This window comes from Sciurus vulgaris (genome assembly GCF_902686455.1).
Source record: "Sciurus vulgaris genome assembly, chromosome: 6".
In the NCBI taxonomy this organism is placed as follows: domain Eukaryota; kingdom Metazoa; phylum Chordata; class Mammalia; order Rodentia; family Sciuridae; genus Sciurus; species Sciurus vulgaris.
The window spans coordinates 18,294,444-18,317,470 of NC_136466.1; the positions used below are offsets into that span (position 1 = coordinate 18,294,444).

The 23,027-nt window shown below is 35.7% G+C and overlaps 1 protein-coding gene across 1 annotated transcript in view; it reads right to left on the reverse strand.

Moving 5' to 3' along the window:
- Nucleotides 1-9,795: 9,795 nt before the first annotated feature.
- The window catches only part of GABRA1 (gamma-aminobutyric acid type A receptor subunit alpha1), a 50,221-nt gene continuing 36,989 nt past the window's right edge, over nucleotides 9,796-23,027 (reverse strand). Inside the window, exons 8-10 of the mRNA XM_079144600.1 lie at nucleotides 18,275-18,427; nucleotides 13,020-13,222; nucleotides 9,796-11,306 (exon numbers count right to left, since the gene is read on the reverse strand). Of these exons, the coding sequence (XP_079000726.1) occupies nucleotides 10,995-11,306; nucleotides 13,020-13,222; nucleotides 18,275-18,427 (668 nt within the window). The 3' untranslated portion in view covers nucleotides 9,796-10,994. The remainder of the gene's footprint in view (nucleotides 11,307-13,019; nucleotides 13,223-18,274; nucleotides 18,428-23,027) is intronic.

Consider the following 23,027-nt stretch of genomic DNA (forward strand, 5'->3'; position numbering starts at 1 on the left):
TATGGCATAATAATCTCACTATTGTGTATGATTATAAAATATCAATAAAAATTTTTTTAAATCAAAACCTAGACTGTTTCCACACTATAATGGGTGTGTTTCAAATATAAGTTCTATGACATATCAGAGTACATACCTTTCAATATGTACAAAAATTGAACTTAAAATTACGTGATTTTTCCAGGCCTGGTGGCACATACCTCTAATCCCAGTGGCTCTGGAGGCTGAGGCAGGAGGATTGGGAGTTCAAAGCTAGCCCCAGCAAAATGTGAGGCACTAAGCAATTTAGTGAGACTCTCTCTCTAAATAAAATACAAAATAGGGCTGGGGATGTTGCTCCGTGGTTGAGTGCCTCCGAGTTCAACTCCTGGTACCCGTCAGCCCCCCCCCCCAAAAAAAAAAAATAAAGTATGTGACCTACAGATTAATTGAAGAAAATACTGATGAAAAAATAGAAGACAAAAGCAGGCCCCACTCTCCACCAAGTTAGCTAGTACCTGACTTCCTTAACAAGACCCCTAAAGCACAAGGAGTAAAATCAAGAATCAATAAATAGGATCAACTCAAAGTAACATGCTTCTTCTCAGCAAAGGAAACAATCAATAATGTGAACAGAATAGGAGAAAATCTTTACCACCTGCACCTCAGATAGAGCACTAATCTCCAAGATTACAAAGAACTCAGAAAACTTAACACCAAAAAAATAAAATAACAATAACCCAGTTAATAAATGATGAGAGGAACTGAACAGACACTTCACAGAAGAAAAATATAATTGATCAACAAATATATTAAAAAATATTCAACAACTCTAGCAATTAGAGAAAAGCAAATCAAAACTACACTGAGATTTCATCTCACTCCAGTCAGAGTGGCGATTATCAAGAATACAAACAACAATAAATACTGGCGAGGATGTGGAGAAAAGGTCCATTCATACATTGCTGATGGGACTGCAAATTGGTGCAACCAATGGAAAACACTATGAAGATTCCTCAGAAAACTTGGAATGGAACCACCATTTGACCCAGTTATCCCACTTCTCAGTTTATACCCAGAGGACTTAAAATCAGCATCCTGCAGTGACGCAGCACATCAGTGTTTCTAACAGCTCAGTTCACAATGGCTAAGCTATGGAAACAAGCTAGGTGCCCTTCGACAGAGGAATAGATAAAAAAAAAAAATTGTTATATATATACACAATGGAATATTACTCAGACTTAAAGAAAAATGGAATTATGGCATTTGCTAGTAAATGGAAGGAACTGGAAAATATTGTAATAAGTGAAATAAGCCAATCCCAAAGAACAAGAAGCAGAATGTTTTTCTGATATTTGGATGCTAATGTACAATAAGGAGTGGGGAAAGAATAGAGGTATTTTAGACTAGACAGTGGGAATGAAGAGAGAGGAGGAGGCAGGGGTTAGGAATGATAGTAGAATGGATTGAATATTATTACCCTAAGTGCATATATGATTACATGACCTGTGTGACTCTACATCATCTACAACCAGATGAATGAGAAGTTATACTCCCATTTATGTATGTTGTGTCAGAATACATTCTAGTGTCATGTATAAGTAATTAGATCAAGTAAAAAATGAAAAAGAATGGAAGACTTCAGAATTTTAAGAACTGGAACTATTTGGGCAATAAAATCTGAGAATTACCATGCAAATGCAAGTCTCTACACTTGCCTATAAAAGTTTTTTTTTTTTTTTTTTTTTTTTGAGAAAGAGGAAAAAGGAAATCAGGTGTAAATTACATGAGATTTACCATCTTGAAGGCCTGTTTCAAATGCTTATCAACAACCTTCCCCTTTATCCTCCAAAAATAAATAAATAAATAAACAAAATAAAGAATTTACCATTTTTAGCTTCAAGTTATAATTAATATGAAAAAGCTCATACACACTAAATATGCATAAGTATATGTGTATACTTCTTGATGAATTTATTTAGATGTATATATCCATCATCACAACCAAGGTACTAAGTATATACGTCACCTCTGAAAACTTCCATGATTATTTTAATAAAATATTCAGCAAGAGTTCTATCCTCTTAATGTATTAGAAAGAGTACAATATTGTATTGTTAACTATAGGTCCTATGATGTACAGAGGTGTATGTACAGAGGTCCTATGATGTACTTAGTCATCTTGCATAACAAAAACTTTATGCCTATTGAAAAACAGTCCCCATTTCCTTCCTTCCCAGTTGGGTGAATGCGGGAAAAAGGCACACTTGTACATTGCTGGTGGAGTTGCAAATTGGTGCAGCCACTCTGGAAAGCAGTGTGGAGAATCCTCAGAAAACTTGGAATGAACCCACTTTTGACCCAGTTATCCCACTCCTTGGTTTATACCCAAAGGACTTAAAATTAGCATACTACAGTAATGCAGCCACATCAATGTTTATACCAGCTCAATGCACAATAGCTAGATTGTGGAACCAACCTAGATGCCCTTCAGCAGAGGAAAGGATAAAGAAGCTGTGGTATATATACACAATGGAATATTATTCAGCCATAAAGAAGAATAATATTATGGCATTTGCAAATAAATGGATGGATGCCCCTTGTTTTTACAGTCACTTTTAAAAACTTGTCATTAAAGTTAAGGCCAGATAATGAAGGCTGATCTCATTTGAAGATCTTTAATTATATCTGCAAAGAACTCCCCCCACCCCCCCACACACAAATAAGTTCACATCCATAGATTTCAGGATTTTGGACAACATGGACATGCATTTTTGAAGACTGTCACTCAAACCAATACAAATACAATTGTGTTCATGTGTCCCACCAAACCTTTGGTCGGTTACTCTGCATGGTACCTACGCATTCTTAAAGGGAGAGATGTGCCTATGGAGGCCATATTGTTACCACCTTTATCTTCCTGAGGTCTAGCACATTTCTTGACACATAGGTCAACTTGTAACGTATATGCTCAATTAATGAGTTTCCTGTAATATCCATAGCATGAAGCCACATTTCAATTGTTTTCAACATTGTTTTGATGTCCTTTGGGTTAAATCTGTTTCTTCTTCTTTATAATGTGGCAGAGTCAAGGGTTCAGAAAGCACAGGGGAAAGTCCAATATGAAAGATCAAGATCATGTGTTTATTACTTGTTAGAATTTGAGAAATGAGTATTATAATCCTGGATCTTCCTTGACCAAAGGACTTATCCATTCTGGCTTCAATGATTTTTTTATTTATAAAATAAAGTTTATGAGGACAATGTACCTCCAAATATGTGAACTCAGACTCTGTGAATTTTCCAACTCCAAAATAGTCTGTAAAAAAAAAAATCACCAATATTTATAGAAGAATTTTTAAGTACTCACCGTTTAGGGATTGAATAACTTTGTTAAAGAGAAGTACTTGACAATATCATGAAGAGGCTCGTATAGGGTCCCTTACTTTGAGATAATTGTGAAGTCAGAAATAAAGATTGAATTCAATAATGTTTTTTTCTCAACCTGCAATAATAAACCTCTAGGCCATGCAATATTATTATATGATATTTATCACACTCTAAAATTAGAACATTGTTAGCATATTCTATACCTCATCGTTCAAGATTGTAAGAAAGAATAATGATTATAATATCCATAAACATTCCCTTGCTTTTAAATCAGTGGAAAACTATATGGACAAAGGAGACATAGCTATAAACAGCAGAGCAGATGTTACTGTTTGACCTACAAATAGATGGGCTGTCATGTAGAGAGGAGAGTATAATCTCATTTATAGTGTTGGAAATTGAGTTTCCTCTTTAAAGAACAAAGCAATTTGATTTTTGAAAATATTTGAGTTTTATTATATAAGAAAAAGACCTCTGTGTTATAACAGGTTCATTGAATTTTATTCCTTTATTTTACATGTACTCACTGTTTCATTGATGGGCAGAATTTTATTCTCGTTACCAGTTTTGTATTGAATGAGACAAAATCTCCAAGATCTATTTGGATATCTTTGAGTTACTTGTCATTTACAATGAAAGGTATATTTTTCCTAATAAAGCCATATTTTATCATTTAAATCCTCTGTCTTCCCTCTTTCCTCTTGTACATGGATCATTGCCTTAAAGTCTGAAATAAAACCAGTGAATCCATAAATATAGTCAGGGTTGTATTGCTATCATGTGATAATGTGTACATTTCTCAAAATGTGTCCCATAAACCAGCAGCATCAGCATTGTCTAGGGACTTGCTGGAAATGTAAATTCATGGGCACTATCCCAGATTTGTTCAATTGGAAATTCTGCAGGTTGAGTCCAGCAATCTGTGCAGTGACAAGCCCTTTCAGGTAACTTGAATGCATGATTAAATTTGAAAACCACAGGTCTATAGTAATGCACAGCACTCAGGGACTGAAAAATAATATTCCTTGCAAACGAACGTCTTTGTTTGAGTATGGAAGCATGCATGTACATGAAGAGAAGGGCAGAATCTTTCCACCAAGGTTCTGAACAAGTCCGTTGGTATGAGCATGTGGATTGGATTGTTTACCTAGACTGATTCATACTGTCCCTTAACCCTACTTTTAATTTACAGATAAGAAATTCCTACCTCCCTTTAATTTTTTGATATGACTGGCCTATTGAAAACTTTTTCTTCTCTTTTAATTCATTTTCAGACCTTTCTTTGCAGGTGGAAAGAAGGACAGAGACTTGAAAAAGAACTACATTTTGCAAAAGAAACTGGAGATCAGGCAGTATGCTAGATCTGCTCTATGCACTTGATATCTGTGATTCTTCACAGCGGTTTTTCCAAATAACTATCATTATTTTCAGAACTTTGTTACAGGTTAATGGACAAAGCATTAAAAGTACTTGTTTTAAATGCACCATTCTGTAAATTGTAGTAGATTAATAAAGTTGTGCCACCATAATCCAAAGACAATTTTATCACATATCCATTGTTCTAAAAAGATTCTTTATGTATATGGTACAAATTTCTCCACATTCTCTTCAATTTATAGTATGGTCTATCATTTGATTATGGCTCTTCCTTGGAAACAAATTTTTATATCATTGTGGACTTAATTTACATTTTTCTAGTGACATAATGATATTGAACATCATTTAATATACTTATTGACCATTTTTTATATCAAATATTTAACCCACTTTTAAAATTGGTTGTTGGTAACCTCATGGAGTTTTATGATTTCTTTATATATTCTGGGTACATATCCATTATAGATTTAATTTTCATAAATATTTTCCTCTATACTGTGGTTTGGGTTTTAAAATTTTTCATCCTTGCTCTAATGTTGCACAGACATTTTTAATTTTGACTGAGTATAATGACTATTCTCTTACAGATTTGGGAATATCCAAGAACTATTGACTTAACTCCAAACCACATTTTACTGTCTGTATTTTCTGCATATTTTATAGTTTGAGGCTCCTATATTTTGATTTATGATTTAATTTGATATATTTTTTAATTTGGTGTGAGATGACAGTCTATTTTATATGTGTCTTGTGTCTTTTCTGTTCTTCTATTCCTGCTTTATTATCTCTTTGGTGTTTGGTAGACATTTTCTAGTGTGCCATTTTAATTCCTCTGATATTATATTTGATTTGTTTTGTTTTTAATTTTGCTAAGTTGTACTCTTTTAAAATATTTATTAATTTATTGGTTGGAGGTGCCAGGGATTGAACTCAGGGGCACTCAACCACTGAGCCACAACCCCAGCCCTATTTTGTATTTTATTTAGAGACAGAGTCTCACGGAGTTACTTAAAGCCTCGCTTTCACTGAGGTTGGCTTTAAAGTTGTGATCCTCCTACCTCAGCTCCTTAGTTGCTGAGATAAACAGGGGTGTGCCTCTGCACCCAGTTTAAATATTTATTTTTAGTTGAGAAAATTATAAAAATTATCATTTGCACCATATTGCTTTGAAATGTGTGGGCATTGTAAAATGGTTAAATTGAATTCGTTAGCATATATATTACCTCATATATTTGTATGGCCTGGCCCCTTAAAATCTACTCTTAGGAATTTTCAAGAATACATCATTTTTAACTATAGATATCATGCTATATGATAGACATCTTGAATATATTCCTTCTAACTGAAATTTTGTATTCATTTAGCCAACATCTCCCCAATTCTACCATTCTACTCTCAACTTCTTTCTTTAATTTTTAATAGGTTCTTTTTAATTATATAGGACAATAAAATTAATTTTGATATAATTGAACAAGTAAAGAATATATCTTATTACTATTCTTATGGATGTATATATACAATGGTGGAATTCACTATGGTATATTCATATATGTACATAGCATAATTATTTCAGGTTCATTTTACTGTCTTTTCTTTTCTACCCCCCTCCCTTTTGTTCATTCCCTTTTGTCTAACCTACTGAATATCTATTCTTCTCCTCTTCCCCCTTATTATGTGTTAGGTTCCACTTATCAGTGAAGGACTTCAACCTTCAGCATTTGGGGATTGGTTTATTGCACTTAGCATTACAGTCCCCAGATCCAGCCATTTATTTGTAATTGTCATTAAAGTCATTCCTCTTTACAGCTAATACTCCATTGTGAATACATACCACATTTTCTTTATCCATTTATCTGTTGATGGACACCTAGATTGATTCCATTGCTTAGCTATTGTAAATGGAACTGTAAGAAACATTGATGTGGTTGCATCATTGTAATATGCTGATTTAAAATCCTCTGGATATATACCAAGGAATGGGATAGCTGGGTTAAATGGTGGTTCCATTCCTAGTTTTTTGAGGAATCTTTATACTGCTTTCCAGAGTGGTTTTACGAATTTGCAGTTCCACCAGCAATGCATGAGTGAAACTTTTTCCCCATGTCCTCATCAACAGTTACCTACTTTCAACTTCTTTGAGTTCAACATTTTTTTAGATTCTAGATGTGAGCAAGATGCTGCAGTATTTTCTATCTTTGCCAGGGTTTTTTCATCCATGTTGTTGTAAATGACAGAATTTCCTTCTTTTTTAGAGATTAAGAAGTATTCCATTGTATATATAGCCCACATTTTCTTCACTGGTTCATCCAGCAGTAGACACAAAGGTTGCTTAACATGTTATTATCTTTGAATGAAAGGTCTGTCCTTTTTTACCAGCAGTCATGCCAACTGCTAAAATGCCTGATGAATGTTCAATCATCCTTCAAAACTTAGCTCTATTAACGCTTTCATATAAAAACTTCCCTGATATGACTACCCAAGTATAAATCCCCTCTACCTATGCATTTTTCTGTAATGACATTATCACTGGAAGTGTTATCACCTCAGGTTCAGTTATTTTCTATAAAATTATGAACTACCTAAGAGTATATTTTCATCTGAAGGGAAAAGATCAATAAATATTATTTCCTTCCCATCATTTGGCATGGTTTTTAACACACTGAAGTGAATCTGCAAATGTTGGTAGGATTTTAGTGTAATTAAGTAGCATTTGAAGTTAAGTGATTTGACTGAACTGTGGGTATAAAAATCAAGTGTTTGTTCTTATTGGCTGTAAGAATTGCGTAGATTTTAGAAAACATCAACAGAAGGTTATAACTAACTGGTACAGTGAATTACAAACAGATGGTCAGCAATAATGCCAAGTCCTCTCTCATTTTGATTCTTTTGATAATTATATGGTGAGCCTTGACATGGGATTTTTTGATAGCTAAATAATCATAATTTACTACCACCTTTTTTTTTTTTAAGGAATAAACAGAAATCAATGGATGTGATGGTTCTGCTGGTTTACATAGGCAGTTTTTATTGAATAAGGAATTTTCTTGGAGAACTTAAATTTGTTAACTCTTCTAACTCCTGAATTACCTTTAGAAAGCTGAATACTCAACTTGTTAAAATACAATTCGCTTTGTTTTCTCAGAACCACCATCTGACAAAGAAAGACTTTTTTCTCATATAGTCTGCTCTGTAGAAATTGGACTTCATTTTATACTTATCATTGGAATGACTCTTGGTCTTTCACAAGATTTTACTTTGATTAAATTGATTATAGAAATTAAAAAATTCTCCATGTAAACAACATAGAGTAATGATTCTCAACCTTGTCTGCACACCATCACTTGGGAAGCTTTTAAAACGATAGTATTCAGACTGCATCCCAACACAACTGAGCCAGAGTCCTAGAGGATAGATCAGAAACCCAATTTCCTGTATTAACAATAGACACAAACAAGCTTCAAAATCATTTTAGCATTTTTATTCTGTTCCATTTATGTTGTATAAGAATCGAAGTGCTACTTTTAATACCAAATGCCAGGTGTTTAATGAATTTCTATTTTTCAAGAAATTCTTCTGTAATCATAGTTCAGGATCAAGCTATTAATAGGTCTTCAAAAATCTGAGTTGTCCTGGGTTCCTGACAGTACTTGGTACTCTCAGGTCCTCCTAAAGTAGGGCAATAGATGGGCCTTTTGATAACGTGAAAAGAGAGTCAATATTCCATTATATTATTGAATAATGTTAGCTTTATTATTATAATAGAATACAGTAGACATAAAATTAAGAGCTTCTGCTAAACTTTGTAAAGCAATACATGCATCTGCCATAAACAACCTTGACTCATATTAGGTTTTATTGCCACTTCACTGCACTGAGGTGCAATAAACATTCAGTGTCATCTTTAAAAAAGATTTCCTGGGAGTAAACAGGAACTGTCCTCTATAAGAGTGTAACTTTATTTTCAAGGAAGACTTAACTAGTATTACATGGTTTAGCAAAGCACTGTAGAAAAGCTACATAGAATAATTTGTCTTTGATAGTGTGCAATCCATTTATACAATAGAATACTACCCACATATACTAACAAACTAAGAAATGATAGTAGTGCAATCATTGCATAGCAGAAAGCAGACTAATAAGAAATATTCACATCTAGTGAGCAAAATACAGACCAAAATTTAACCATGAGGTGTCTGAAAGGTAAAATGCTCTCAATAAACACATTAGGTTAATGTCCAAAAATAACAAGATAAACAGCACAGAAGTTAGAGCCATAATTTATTTTATTTTCTATACATAATATCTACAACATGGTACCAGAGGATGAAAGGTCCTTAGGTTAGCCTTTATTGGCCTAGCTCATGAAATTTAGGCAGGACCAAATTTAAACAATGAAGCACATTTAAAATGCAAACCGGAGGTTGTTTAGGAAAACACAGTAGATCTTCCTACATCATTGGATAGCAGCTTTTTGAGAAAAACATTGCTCAAATCTCAGATATGGTTCCCGACTGTCTTATTTGGCAATTATGCTAAAAGCTTTACATTGTATTATTATAAATGTGTTTAGACCATGATCTGTGGATTCTGAACACTAAATTTATATATCTGTGAAACTCTATCAGACAAAGGAGACTTCAAAAATACCTTCTGCATAAATATTTATCTCTAAAACATCTGGGCAGTAATGAAACAGACTAGAATTTTGATAGGGAGTATTAATGGACCTCTTTTATTTAAAGCCCTTACATCATATGCCTACAAATATATTGCTACAGTATAAATGAAATGTAATAATATTACTCAATAAAAGCTATTTCCTGTACATTCTTTCATGTATTTTATATTGAATGCTACATATGGTACAGCACTTATTGAAATAGTTGGTATCAGCAAATATAGCAATAATATACAATTGATTTTCTAATTCCAACTAATGCGTCCCATTTTCTTTTTATTTTACAATAGCCTAAAATAGGAAAATGTGGTATGGCAGGACTTGAGCAGATAGCCACTGATCTACTGTTGAACACTGGACAACAGTTTGGAATTAGCTTTCTCTACATAAGTGGACTTCATACCCATATGTTTTAAGTACCATCTGCTTCCTTCAGGCTGTTCTGTTCTTAAATGCAGGCTCTGAATGTATTTCCATAGCATTTAACAACATTTTAACAGCTAAGAGTGGAGATTCCTACTTGGTATTTTAGGAACTTAACTTTAAAAAAAGTAAAAAATGTACAATCTCATGCTGAATATTTACATATATAATTTATATATTCTATTTTTGTTTGCTAGTCATAAATTTCAATCTAAAGCTTTTTAATGTAGTTATATAAAAGAATACATTCAACAATTCTAGAGCTTGCAAAATATTTTTGCCCCTCTAAAAACATCTCCATAATAAGAATCTAGTGATTGTTGGGTGACTGTATTATCTGAAAATACGGTGCAAAATAAAAATTAATTATCACTAATTAATTTTTAGTTTCCATTGAGAACATCTGTTAAGAGGATTCTTCATAGAGTCTAATGGAGAAAGCTCAGATGGTAGCAAAGGAGCCTATTTAAAGCATTTCTCTCCACTGGATTAAATGTGCTCTGCAATGAGCAATTGCACCTTTGCCTATGAAATGTCCATAAATTTCAAAATAGCATTTAACAACAAAATAATGCATTAGAGATCTTTTAAAAGGAGAAAGAATGGGCTTTGGAAACAAAATGTTAAAGCTATACATCAGCTTAAAAAACTAAACAAAATCATAAGCACACCATAATTTGTGCAATAAAGACATAGATTTTTAAATTTTTTCTTCATTAAACATTTGTATTTTATTCTTTTAAACACCTTCACACAAAAATATTTTTGACATGTACAGTAGTTTTTTATAATATTTGGAAATATATATCTACAAATGACCTAGGGATTATAGGTAGGCTCTATTTTTCTTCTACTTTTCCTCCTATCAATGGGACCTTCTTCCCCTTCCTTTCCTCTCACGTCTGTCTCCTTCTGATATGATTTTGCTCTCCTGCATCTTCTCTCAGAATCCTGTCTCCAAGCTGCATACTCTGCTCTGCTCTGGACTGCCAGACAGGGGTCTCTTGTTCTTATATGAATTATGGAAATAAGGAAACCTTCAAATTCTTTAAGACAGAGGCAATAAAGCAGGTGGGAATCGCTGCGTTGAGGACAGAAAGCAATTCCCAGTTCAGAGGACTGAACGACAGAACGCGACTAAAAGAACCTATTGATGTGGTGTAGGGGCTTTTAGCTGAGGCTCTCTGTTTAGATATGTAGCCCAATAGACTAAGTTAAAGATTCCAAATAGCAACGGGAAAGCTATTCTTGACAGGCGGTCAATTTTGCTGACACTGTTAAAGGTTTTCTTGGGCTCTGGTGGCTTCGTTTCCGGTTTGACTTCTTTGGGTTCTATGGTTGCACTTTTAGCAATGGTGGCTAAGCCAGGGTCACCCCTTGCCAAGTTAGGGGTGTAGCTGGTTGCTGTTGGAGCATAAGTGTTGTTTTTCTTAATAAGAGGATCTTTCACCTTCTTTGGCTGCAGAAAGGAAGAATAAAACCATTTGTTTAGTAAACTGTGAGAAGCTAAAGTGTCAGCTGCTCAGCAAAGCAAAGTTGTGCTTTATTTAAAATTCTAGGAATGTAACTGATGATGGCCTTTTGGGGAGAAATTAAAACCATAGACAATATTTTATGCCCTCTGTCATCAAGAGGTGGAGTCTATTTCATCCCTCATTGAATTTAGAACGGACTAGTGACTTTGGCAGAGCCATGTGACACACGCTGAGGATTCTAAACTCAAAAGGCTTGTCAGTCTCAGTCTTGAGTTTCTGGAAATTGCCACTGCCACATGAAGAAGCCCAGAGTAGACAGGGGAATGGCCAGAGACCACCTGCAGTGACAAGCCTAGCTGATAAGCAGGATCAGGCCTCAGGCTCTGAGAGACCCTTGCAGATCTTCTGGCCTGAATGGAGCTTCCAGATGACTGCAAGTCCAGGTCATGCTGAAGAAATACCACAGGCCTGCTCCCAAGACAGAATCCAGCATTATGAGCAAGTATTCTGCTGTGGTTGCTGAACCAATTATTATTTGAATGAAGGAAACATCATGTTTCAAGTGAGCAAATAATACAGCATAGATGGACTGGGAAGGCAGCTCAATTGTAGAGTATTTGCCCAGAACACCTGAGACCCTGGGTTCCCACAAATATAAATAAATCAATAAACAGAGAAGGGTCATGCAGCGTGTCTTGAATTCAATGCCTTTTCAATTTTAGCTGCCCAACAGTGTCATCTGTGCAATGGTTGGCACCTACAGCACTTCTCCGATTTCTTTATAGAGACATTCCTAACAGGAATCATGGTTTAGAGCTAAGCAATCCAACACAGTTACCATTAACCATATATGATATTTGAAATGTAACTAGTCTGACTTGAGATGCACTATAAATACAAAACATGCAAAGGGTTTTGAAGGCTAAGTATGAATAAAATACCATATAATGTACCTCCTTAATAATGTTATGTATGGGATACATGTTATAAAGCTAACATTTTATTTACTGAAATGAAGTACAGTATTAAATTTAATAACAAAGTTCCCTTCTTTGAATTGTGCAAACATTTATGGAGAAAATGTGCCTGTCCTTGACTTCATTGAAAACTAGGGATTGTTCACACTGCAAAGTCAATTCAGTCAATCATGACAGTAATAAATTTATGACCAAAGTGATCAGGCTTAGAAAACAACCAAAAGACAATGATTTTCACACTATAACAACTACAGTGGACTTGGTGCAGAATGTATTTGGGTAAGTTCATTGGTTTTTTTTTTTTTGTTTCTTTTTGCAGTGCTGGGGATTGAACCCAGGGCCTTGTGCTTGTGAGGCAGGCACTCTACCAACTGAGCTATATCCTCAACCCCGAGTTCATTAGTTTCTAATGTCAGATTTATTAAGCCTGTTCTCAAATCTCAGAGACCATAGAAGAGAATATTTGAGTAGAAATGTCGATCTTGCTTTTTCTCCTGCCTCTCCTTCACTCTACCCAACTCCTACTTATCCAAACAACTTCTCCTTTAAATCATAAAATTATCTCTTCAATATGCCATTTACACACATAAGAAAAAAAGGAAAGAATCCTCATTACCCGCCTCTGCAAGCTTCGTCCAATTCCCTGGGCCCATGTCTTCCAACTTAAAGGTTGAAAAAGGCATAATAGTGCTATATAATGGGAACTAGGAAAGTCTTTACCTTCTCTGGAACCACGCTTTTCCCGTCCCATGCGTAACCTCTCTTGGTGAAATAGTTCACTGTGGCAAACTCAATCAGAGCCGAGAACACAAAGGCATAGCACACGGCAATGAACCAATCCATAGCTGTTGCGTAAGCCACCTTAGGGAGGGAATTCCTGGCACTGATACTCAAGGTTGTCATGGTCAGCACTGTGGTTACTCCTATAAGGAAAGACATTAAGCGTGTGGGTTCATACAGCAAAATTTCATCCCCAGAAGTCAATCTACTTGAGCAAAGGGAATCAACAGTATCAAGTACCAAACATGGTTTTTCTTTAATCCCTTTTTGGTTTGGGATGAAGAGATCCTAATTTAACCCCATTGCAGGTTGTGTGTGGTATGGCAGTGCTGAGGGGGCCAGTCTGTCCAGGAACTATTAACAGGATCCTGAACTGCTCTAAATAGGCACCTTATATGGTTTCCTAGGTAGCATAGGTAATAGTTTTTGTTACCGTACCCAACACCTGAAATAGAAATTAAAGATCTTCAATGCCTTGGATTGCCAAAAAAACTTTAGATCTTTGGTTTTGTTTAATATTCTGGGTCCCAAATATAGAAACCAGAAAGCCAATGACATTTTGATAATTGATAAGCAAATAATTTTAGGATGAAGATTTGCCACATTATTAAATCATCTTCTTTTACAATGTCTCTTTACTATTCTAAAATAGACTCATATGAAGAATAACCTGAAACCAACATATGTATACATAGCAGGTTATATAAGTTATTGTATACAAAAATATTGTCTACATATATAATACTTCATATAGATACATAAAGTTTTTTAAAAATATTTTTCAGTTGTAGATAATCTTTTTTAATTTATTTTTATGTGGTGCTGAGGATCGAATCTAGTGCCTCACACATGCTAGGCAAGCACTCTACCACTGAGCCCCAGCCCCAGCTCCTATATAAAGTTTTGTACCTTTCTTATGGTCAGACGGCTAAGAGTTACCAAAACTAAATTTTGAACATGTGCTCATCTGCTTCAGATCTCTGATTTTTTTTACTTTCTGCTAATGCTGCCTTATCTTCTCTACTCTGCAATTGTAAACTATGTGATTAAAATGACCCATAAGTAAGGTCGAAGCATTTTCAAGTCAGTTCTTTTCAGTTTATTTAGATGGGTGTGTTGGTATGTGAAAGATGATATCCTTCAATGTTCATTCAACAAATCAATACTGTCAGTGCCAACCTACTATATGTCATGCACCATATTAGATATTAGGTACTAAGTACAAAACTATAAGGTTCCTTTTAAGGCATTTGAAAATGCTTAAAAATAATTCACAATAACTCAATCATGGAGGATTATAATCCATGTGACAATGGTCCTGACCTTTTTCAGTGAATAGCCCCAAACCTTAGCACTTAGGACTGTAGTCATGGGTAAGTAAGAACTAACAGGGACCTGGGTCTCCACATGTGCAAAATGGATGATGTGTCCTTCATTCTCTCTACTGTCCACACCATCACTGAAATTCTCCAAGAGAAATTTCTGCCCAGTCACTCACAAGATTATTGTGAGAATTAAATGTAATATTCAGAACTACTTTAAATATTTTACATTACTCATTGCTATGGAAAGTATTGTCATCCGTGTGTCTAAAACTTCTTCCTTCTTTTGATTAATTATCAAAAATTAGTAGGATCATAAAGCCTCTAGGTAGCTAATGTTTGTAAGTTGCTTTAAACTGATCATTATTCTTTGTTTTTCTATTAATTTCAAGGTAGATGGCCTTTGTAACTATATTAGGAAGTGAAATGATTACGAATGAATACTGAGATTTTTATTAAATTTTATTTTAGACATATGGTTAGGGTTGTAAGAAACAGATTCACTTTGAGCTCCAGAGGGGTTTCAGAAAAATTTGGGGGACATATCCACTTTATATAACTGACAAACAGTTTAAGTAATATTGGCTGGGAAATTGCCCCCAAATTTGCATATTGATATTAACTAGAGCAAATAACAAGGTAATTAAAAGTCAGTATTTGGGGAACAGAGCAACCTAGTTTCTAGGCTCAGTTCTATAATTGCTGAATGACCTTGGGAAAATTGTCTAACAATCTTGGGCTCCTGTTTTTTTGTTTTTGTTTTTTTAACTTTTAAAAAATTTTCCTTGCTAATTGATTATATTAAGTTCAATGCAAAAGGATAGTGTGAATAAGAAATAATATAATGTAATAAAGTGTTTAGTAAATAGCCTGATACTTACTAAGGGCAAAACTAATGTTTATTATTATTGAAAATTTCAGTGTTGGGTTTTTATTTTGTTTTTTTAATTAATCTCTACTAAAGTTTTTTTTTTTTTTTAATTTTGGTTATGTAGGGTGTGATCAGAGCTAATTTGACAATGGATATTTCACCAAATGTATCCATAAATCAAGATCATTGAAGGATAGCATCGAGAAAGGTAGGTGAGTGTTTGTGGTCTTGCAATTCTTGCTGTAGAGAAAGAGAAAGGAACAAAAATGTACTTTACAGCTTTTACATGCCAAGAATTAAGCCTGACAATTTATCTATTTTGTTTTCTTTATTTAATTATTTATTTTAGTTGTATTATTATTATTCCTTTTAAATGAGAAGGGATCTTGCCATGCTGCCCAAGTTGATCTCAAATTCCTGCATTCAAGGGCTCTTCCTGCTTCGGCCTCCCAAGTGCTGACACCACAGACGTATGCCATTCCCACCATCATTTAAATCTTAAGTAACACTACTGTACCTTCTTGTCCTTTCCCTTGACAGAGAGCGAAAGCTCAGAACAATGAAGCAATCTGGCCAGTATCACAGTGCTGGTAGGTGGTGAGATTGAACCTATAACTTGACTCTTTTGGGCAGAAAATTTATATGACAACATTGTCTCCAATTAAAAGTGAGCATGTGAAGTCAAAACTACGATCTTTTATGACATAAAATAGACTTCACTTGGGTGCATTCTGGATTCCTTTGAATAAACTGCTAAACAATAGAATTTTTTTTTAGGGTTTTTCTTTTTCCTTTAGTATTTCTTTAAATACCAGTGATCCTCTCAGGGAGCTATAAAAATCAGAAGAATGTAGTAAGTTGAGATTAAAAAATACTAAAAAAGTGTACTAAATGTTGAAAGACTAAAGGTCTAGAAATACTGTACTTGTGATTTCATTGAACTTAAACATTAGAAACTTATAACTTGATACACAGAAATACTTGCCACTGCTGAGTTTACAGATATGTAGTTATGTTCACCAAAAGGGCATGAGTTGATTGTAATGTAAGATCGTTGAAAATGTTGAGTGATGTTTATACCTTATAAACATTCTGAAACGCTTTGGAGAATTTCCATACAGAAGGAGTAGGATTTGTTGGAGAGAGAGTGGGAAAAATCATCATTAAAAAAATGCACGTTTACGTGTATATACATGTATATACACGTTTACATGTGTATACATGTATACATGTGTATACATATATATATAATGCATGTATATCTCATTTATATATATATATATATATATATATTCACTATAGTGCTGACCTCATTCTTCAAAAATAAAATAAAGCAAAACATATAAAATAAATAATTTCCATGATCTAATTTGGTTTTTATTTCCCAGTGACTAAAAGACTAGAATGGTATATACCTATAGAAGCAAACATCTTCCCAAGAGGTCAGTCTTCAGTGGCTTCAATCCTTGCCAATATTGACAAATGGTTATAAAGAAAAATTAATCTGAAATGATCTGCTTTTTGGCTCTGCTGCTTGAAATCATTTTGCATCTCCCTTTAGCTGTGCGCTTAGGCTACTGCCAGAAAGACTATTTGCTGTCACATGTGGCAGAGTTGCTTTTGCCCTCAGGTAACTGATTTTTTTTTTTTTTTTTTTTTTTTGTACCTTATACATTGTGGAAGTTGGATACATGAGAATCTCTTCACATGGAAAATCGTCACCTTAAATCATAAATTTCTGAAGTCTATTTATTTTGTAGCACTGGGTCTTGAACGCAGCAGGTGCCTAGATGGCATTTGGGGAGTGAACCTGGATAACGGCAACTTTCACCAGTGAATATGTGCTTGTTATTTCTAAATGAATGATGCTGACCACACAACTCCATTCTGGGTCTTGCCCTTGCAGCAAGATGGTGCACAAGTGACAGTACAGTATCATCATTAAGGCCTCAGGACCCAGCTCCAAAGGCCTGGGCCTGATTTCTCACTCTTTCACCTAATAGCTTCTGGCCTTCGATAGGTCACTTAATCTAATGCTCCTTTTCTCTCATGTTTGCACAGTAGTGATGGTGGTAGTATATAGGATGCTTTTAGGGTTCTGTGAAGTAACAGGCTAATTTCCTTGAACAATGCCTAGTACAAAATCATTCAGTAAATATACTCTATGATCTTTATGATGACTCAGATTTCACATTCCAGAATGTAAGCTTCATGAGGAGTGACACTCGTGTTCAGTCCACTCCTGCATTTAGTTTCTCACAGTAGTGGCTCATAGTATGTTTCAAACAAAAATTCAACAAATGAACAAGTCAATATAGTGACCATAGTGAAATATTTGTTTTTCATGTGTCTGAAAAGTACAACTGAGAGAGTGTTCTGAAATAGTCACAGAACACCCTTTCCATGAAATGCAAGCTCTAAAATACTACATTTCCCCTTAGTAAAAGAAAAGAACTTAAGTAATTCTCCTCTAGAGTCCCCTGAACTTGAAATATTGAATCTTAAAAAGGGTTTTAATAGGAAAAAGTAAATGTATAACTCTTCAGGCATGCACACATTAGGTAAAGGGAGATGACCCACTATTGACATCAGTAAGTTCTCCCTACTTAAGGCAACTCTGTTTTTTATGTACACAAGAAAGGAAGGAGTTCTGTTGATATTTTCTAAAATTCCCCAAAAACTTACTGATACATGCTACACATTCTCAATGTTGTTTTCTGTATATGTGTTTTCAGTTGAGTATGATGCTTTTTCTGCTTGCTCTGTGAAGTTATCAAATCAAATGTCATCAATCCCCTCCACTCACAAGCACTAAAACAGTTTTTTATTTAAAGATGCTATTTTTTAACCCAACTACAGTAGGGATAGCAATTCCTTGAACCTTCCCATTGTGTAACTTTAGACTTGAACATGTAGCAATGTTTTCATTCTCTTTGCAAGGTCACAGACATGGCATAACTTGCCCTCTAAACCTTTGCACGCATGTCTTGACTGACACTTACCAAAGACAGTTCTTGCTGGTACAGACTCTCTGTTGAGCCAGAAGGAGACTTGTGACAGAATGACCGTCATTATGCATGGCAGGTATGTTTGAATAACAAAATAGCCAATCTTTCTCTTCAAGTGGAAGTGAGTAGTCATAACAACATATTCTCCTGGAGGGTAAGACAGATAGTGAGGTTGAGCAATTTGACCTTGAAAAGAACTTACTCTGAGGTTTTCTATTAGCAGTAAAGACCTGGAGGTTAGACACATCCTTTCTCCATGTGACATTCAGTCCCTGGAGAGAAAAGCTTTTATCCGAGAGAGAAAAGAGACATTTTAAACACGCACTGAAATGACTCTGTGGATGAGATGGAGGTACCAGAGTCCTCGTGGGTATCTTTACCTGCTAATGCCAATGTGTCATATATTCAAGGGACAAATTCTGGGCTTATATTTACAGATTGGCTTTCCTGATCATGAAGGCCATGTGCTAGGTTCTGTGACCTACATTAGTGTAGTGTAAACAGAACAGATCTCCAGGGTGACCCTTGCAAAACAGACTCAGGATGCCCCTGGAGCTGCTATGATGGGCAGGTTGGTACAGCTGAATTCTACTTGCAACACTTCTTTGGATCTTGGGTGAGTAATTTAGTTGGCTTGATCTGCAAAATGAGGAGCAGGGTAGAATCTCATTGGTTTCCAAAATCTGTCTCCTGGAATCACCTGGGAAGCTTTGGAAAGATTCAGTCCTACTACATTTACAAACCAGTCTTTGAATTGTCAGGGAAATCTGGATTTATAATCTGTTTTATTTTTTCCAGTTCTGGGAATCCACTTGCTAGGCAGGTGCTCCCCCATTACCGCCAAGCTACACCCCAGCCCTATGCCAGCTTTTGAGCTTGCCCCGCTTCCTAGGCTGAATTGGGAGATGGTAGGCACATTCCATGGTCTTTCTATCCTCCAAATCCTGGCTTCATTTGGTGGACCCAAGCAGTAGACACAACCTAAATTCTCACAGGTTTTTATTATTCTTCATGTGATATTTTTTCAATTACAAATCTTGGAAGTTTTTAGCCTGATTCACCCAGAAGATATGCTTAGCTCTCTGTGGGTGGGCAGGAGAGAAATAGATGTGTTCTGGATAAGAAAGCATCCTTCTATTTTGAACACTTCTCCATCTTTCTCCATCCTTCCCTCTCCAAACTTCTCCCTACTTGAATTCGCATTTTTATCTCAGTCCATGGACATCTGATCTCAGCCCTGTAATGGGATGGAAACTGCTCAGGAACCTTAACCCACAAAACTAAAGCCTCTTCCTCAGTCTTCCAGCTGTTGACTTCCTTCAGCACAGCTTTAATTAGTGATGTCCCTATTGCCACCTTAGTACACTCTTGATTTCCATTTTCCTTTTATCTCTCATCCTCAATTTCTTTGGCTAACTCGTTGATTGTTTCAATCAGAAATTTCTTAATGAGTTGTTTGTCAGATGCTTCTTTTCTTCTTTCTTCAAGGCAAAGGTGTGGGTTTCTGAAGTAAATGAGGTATGGTTTTGTTCAGGGTTTCCTTGACTCTGATAAGATATTTTCCATCTCACCCTTGCTCCTCCTGCTTCCTGTATGTAGGTGTGTAGATGGCTGACAAATCTACATCCTGGTAAACAGGCTTTCAAAGTAAAGACGTATATTCCCAAATCTAAACTAGACTAGTGTCAAATTCTCTGTACTCCCAAGTCAAGGCTAGACATTATCTGTCTCACAGATATGGACTTCTCATTGGCAACATCAGCTACGATTATAATTCATACTAGCTAACTTTTCCCAAGAAGAATGACCAGCACATCTCTGTCTATTGCCTCAGGCTGAAAACCTGCATGCAGTGCTTTGGAGAGAGAGAGAGAGAGAGAGAGAGAGAGAGAGAGAGAGGACTCTCTTGATCACACAGTTCAGTGTTACCTGAGTGGTGCCTTCTGTTCTGACTCTATTTATATTATGGTCACTGGCCTTATCAGTTTTGTAAGATTATTATCATGACCTATTAACTATCATATGTGCCTCCAGTTGCATCTTAGCTATAAGTTTCCCTAAACTTTCCTGTAAATTAATCTTTCATATGTGATCATGTCACTGATTTTCTCACCAAAGATATCTTAATGGATTCTCCTTGTGATGGTTGACCCTGGTTGTTGTCTCTAGTGGACTGAGAGACACCTAGAAAATTGGCAAAGAACATGTCTGCATGTGTCATTGAGGATGTTTCCAGAGACCATTGGAAAGTGGGTCAGCAAACTGAGCAGAGAACCTGCCTTGAATGTAGGCAGCACCATGCAACAGGCTAGGGCCTCGATAGAACAACAGGTGAAAGACCAGGGAAGCTCACTTGTATGCCACGCAACTCTCCTGCAAGGGTCAAGTCTTCTGCTGCTGTCACTCGCCCAACTTCTTCACACTTCAAATGTGGATTCATGCCGGTGCCTTTCCAGGGAGCTTCCAGGCCCTCAGCCTCAAACCAGGGCTGCATTATTGGTCTGACTGGTACTAAGGCTTCCAGAGTTTTGGACTGACAGTTTTGCTCCACCACAGGCTCCCTGCTATGATGTCCTTCCTAGCCACAAGCCCAAAAGCAATGAAGCCAGCTGACTATGAACTGAAACCATGAGCCAATATCTTTCCTCCTTTTAACTTCTTTACCTCAAGTATTTTATCACAGTAACAGAAAACTGACTTACATACCCACTCTGCACATCAAGGTTTCCTAACTTCAGCACTATTGGAATTTTGTATCAGATAACTGTTGTAGGGGACTTGTGTCTTATACACTGCACAATGTTTAGCCATGTGTCTGTCTTCTCCTCACTAGTTGCCAGTAGCAAATGATGGTTTCCCCTTCCCCTGTCTACAGTTCTCTTAAAATTAATGAGCAAACACTTTAACCCAAATTCAAAACTCTCTCCACATCATAACTCCAACACACAGGCTTTTTTCTCAGCACACATTTTCACATTTCAGTATCTTGTTCTACAAGACTGTACTTCCTATCTTCTGTGGTGAAATGTTAGTTCATCTGTAGGTTGGGCCCAGCTTAAGCACCAGGCTCTGAGTAAAATAGGAAGACATGTTCTGACAGAAAAGTGTATTAGCTTTGGAAGGCTATGGACTTGAGTTTAAAACCCAGATCTTCTATTTTCTTGCTATGTAGCCTTGGGAAACTCATGCAAACCTTCTTATCCTCTGTGTTCTGATCTACAAAATGGTGGAAATTATGATACAGCTGAATGAAGAATGAGAGCTCTAATTAAGGATGCCACCACAAAGCATGCTAAAATAAGTTTCAGTCCCTGTCTTCATTTTCTTCACTTCCCTCCCAGTCAGAATTGAAGGAACTATCAATCAGAATCAATGGAGCTATTGGCAGAAGAGATGCACTCACTGTTTACAAATGGAAGTCACCAGTGCATTTATGTACGCTTTCATTACTGTTATTAATGGTCATGCCAGCCATTGACTGAGCGCTTCCTAAGTATTTTATTTATAGCTCCTGTTTATATTTATAAGAAGACCTCAGACTTTGCATTTTAGTTATTTACATATATATCCCTCCCACCAAACTGAAAATTAATTGTGCAGAGGACTCATCTCTTGGATATGGCATGACCTTCCAGATCCCCAGCATCAGTTCCTGTCAGTAGTGAAAATGTATGCCTAAGGGTCCTCAATCCCAATACAGTCCAGGAGCATGTCTGCCTTGAAGGATAAACAAAGCATTGACTAATATTGCTTTTCAAATTTTTCCCTATGTACTTTTGGTGATGTCTGTAAGGTTATTTGGAGGAGAAAGAAGTGATCCAAGCATGAGAAAAAATGCAGAGAACCAATTTTCCCAGAGTTCAGTTAACATGTAGTCTTGGGTGGACAAACCCTTGTTATAATTCACCATGCTGGGGTATACATTATTATTCCTAACCATTCATTCAGTTGTGGCCTGTGAAATGTCATCAGTTCAAAGAAAAAAATTCTGCCTTTCCTATATAGTATCAGTAAGAAGAGTGTCTACATCTACTCCATTATCTTTTGCTATTTGAATCTGACATTTTGGTGAAGATTGTGAAAAGAATATGATTTTTGGAGACCTGAAGAGTATTTTTTAACAGTGTATTTATTTTATAAACAACTTCTTTCCCTAACAGATTGGAGAAAGAATAGAAGGGTTTTCAGTGTTTTGAAACCTTTCTAAACTAAATGAAAACTAAGAAGTGTCAGTATAAAACTTTTAGGTAAGGGAAGGAAAGGACAGCAACATCAGAATCAAGTTGTAGTCATTTAAATATGAAAGGAAAACAAGACAACAACAAAAAGCCCCAGTCTCCTAAATTAGATTGAAAGAGAGTCTAGACAACAAGGGCTTATGCTCTAAGCATGTCGATTTCTTTTTCTCTAATTCAACGGTCTAGAAGAATTGTAATTCAAATATCTTTGCACATCATCTCTCCCTGAGGGAAACTTGTAAATTAGATGTGACAATGTTTCTGATATATTACAATATAAAATTAAGGAAAATGGAAGAAAAATAATGGGATATAATTTTGCGAAGCAGTATTAAGGATTTGTGTAGAGTTGACTTCTAATCTTCACTTTTTCAAATGTTAGTTTCTGAAAGATAAATGCCTTGCTTAGCTTCATCTGGCTTCAGTTTCCTGATATGTCCAATTCATGTGATAGTATTAAGCTATCCTGGTATGCTTTAAGGCTAAAAACAAATGATAGGTGTGAAAGT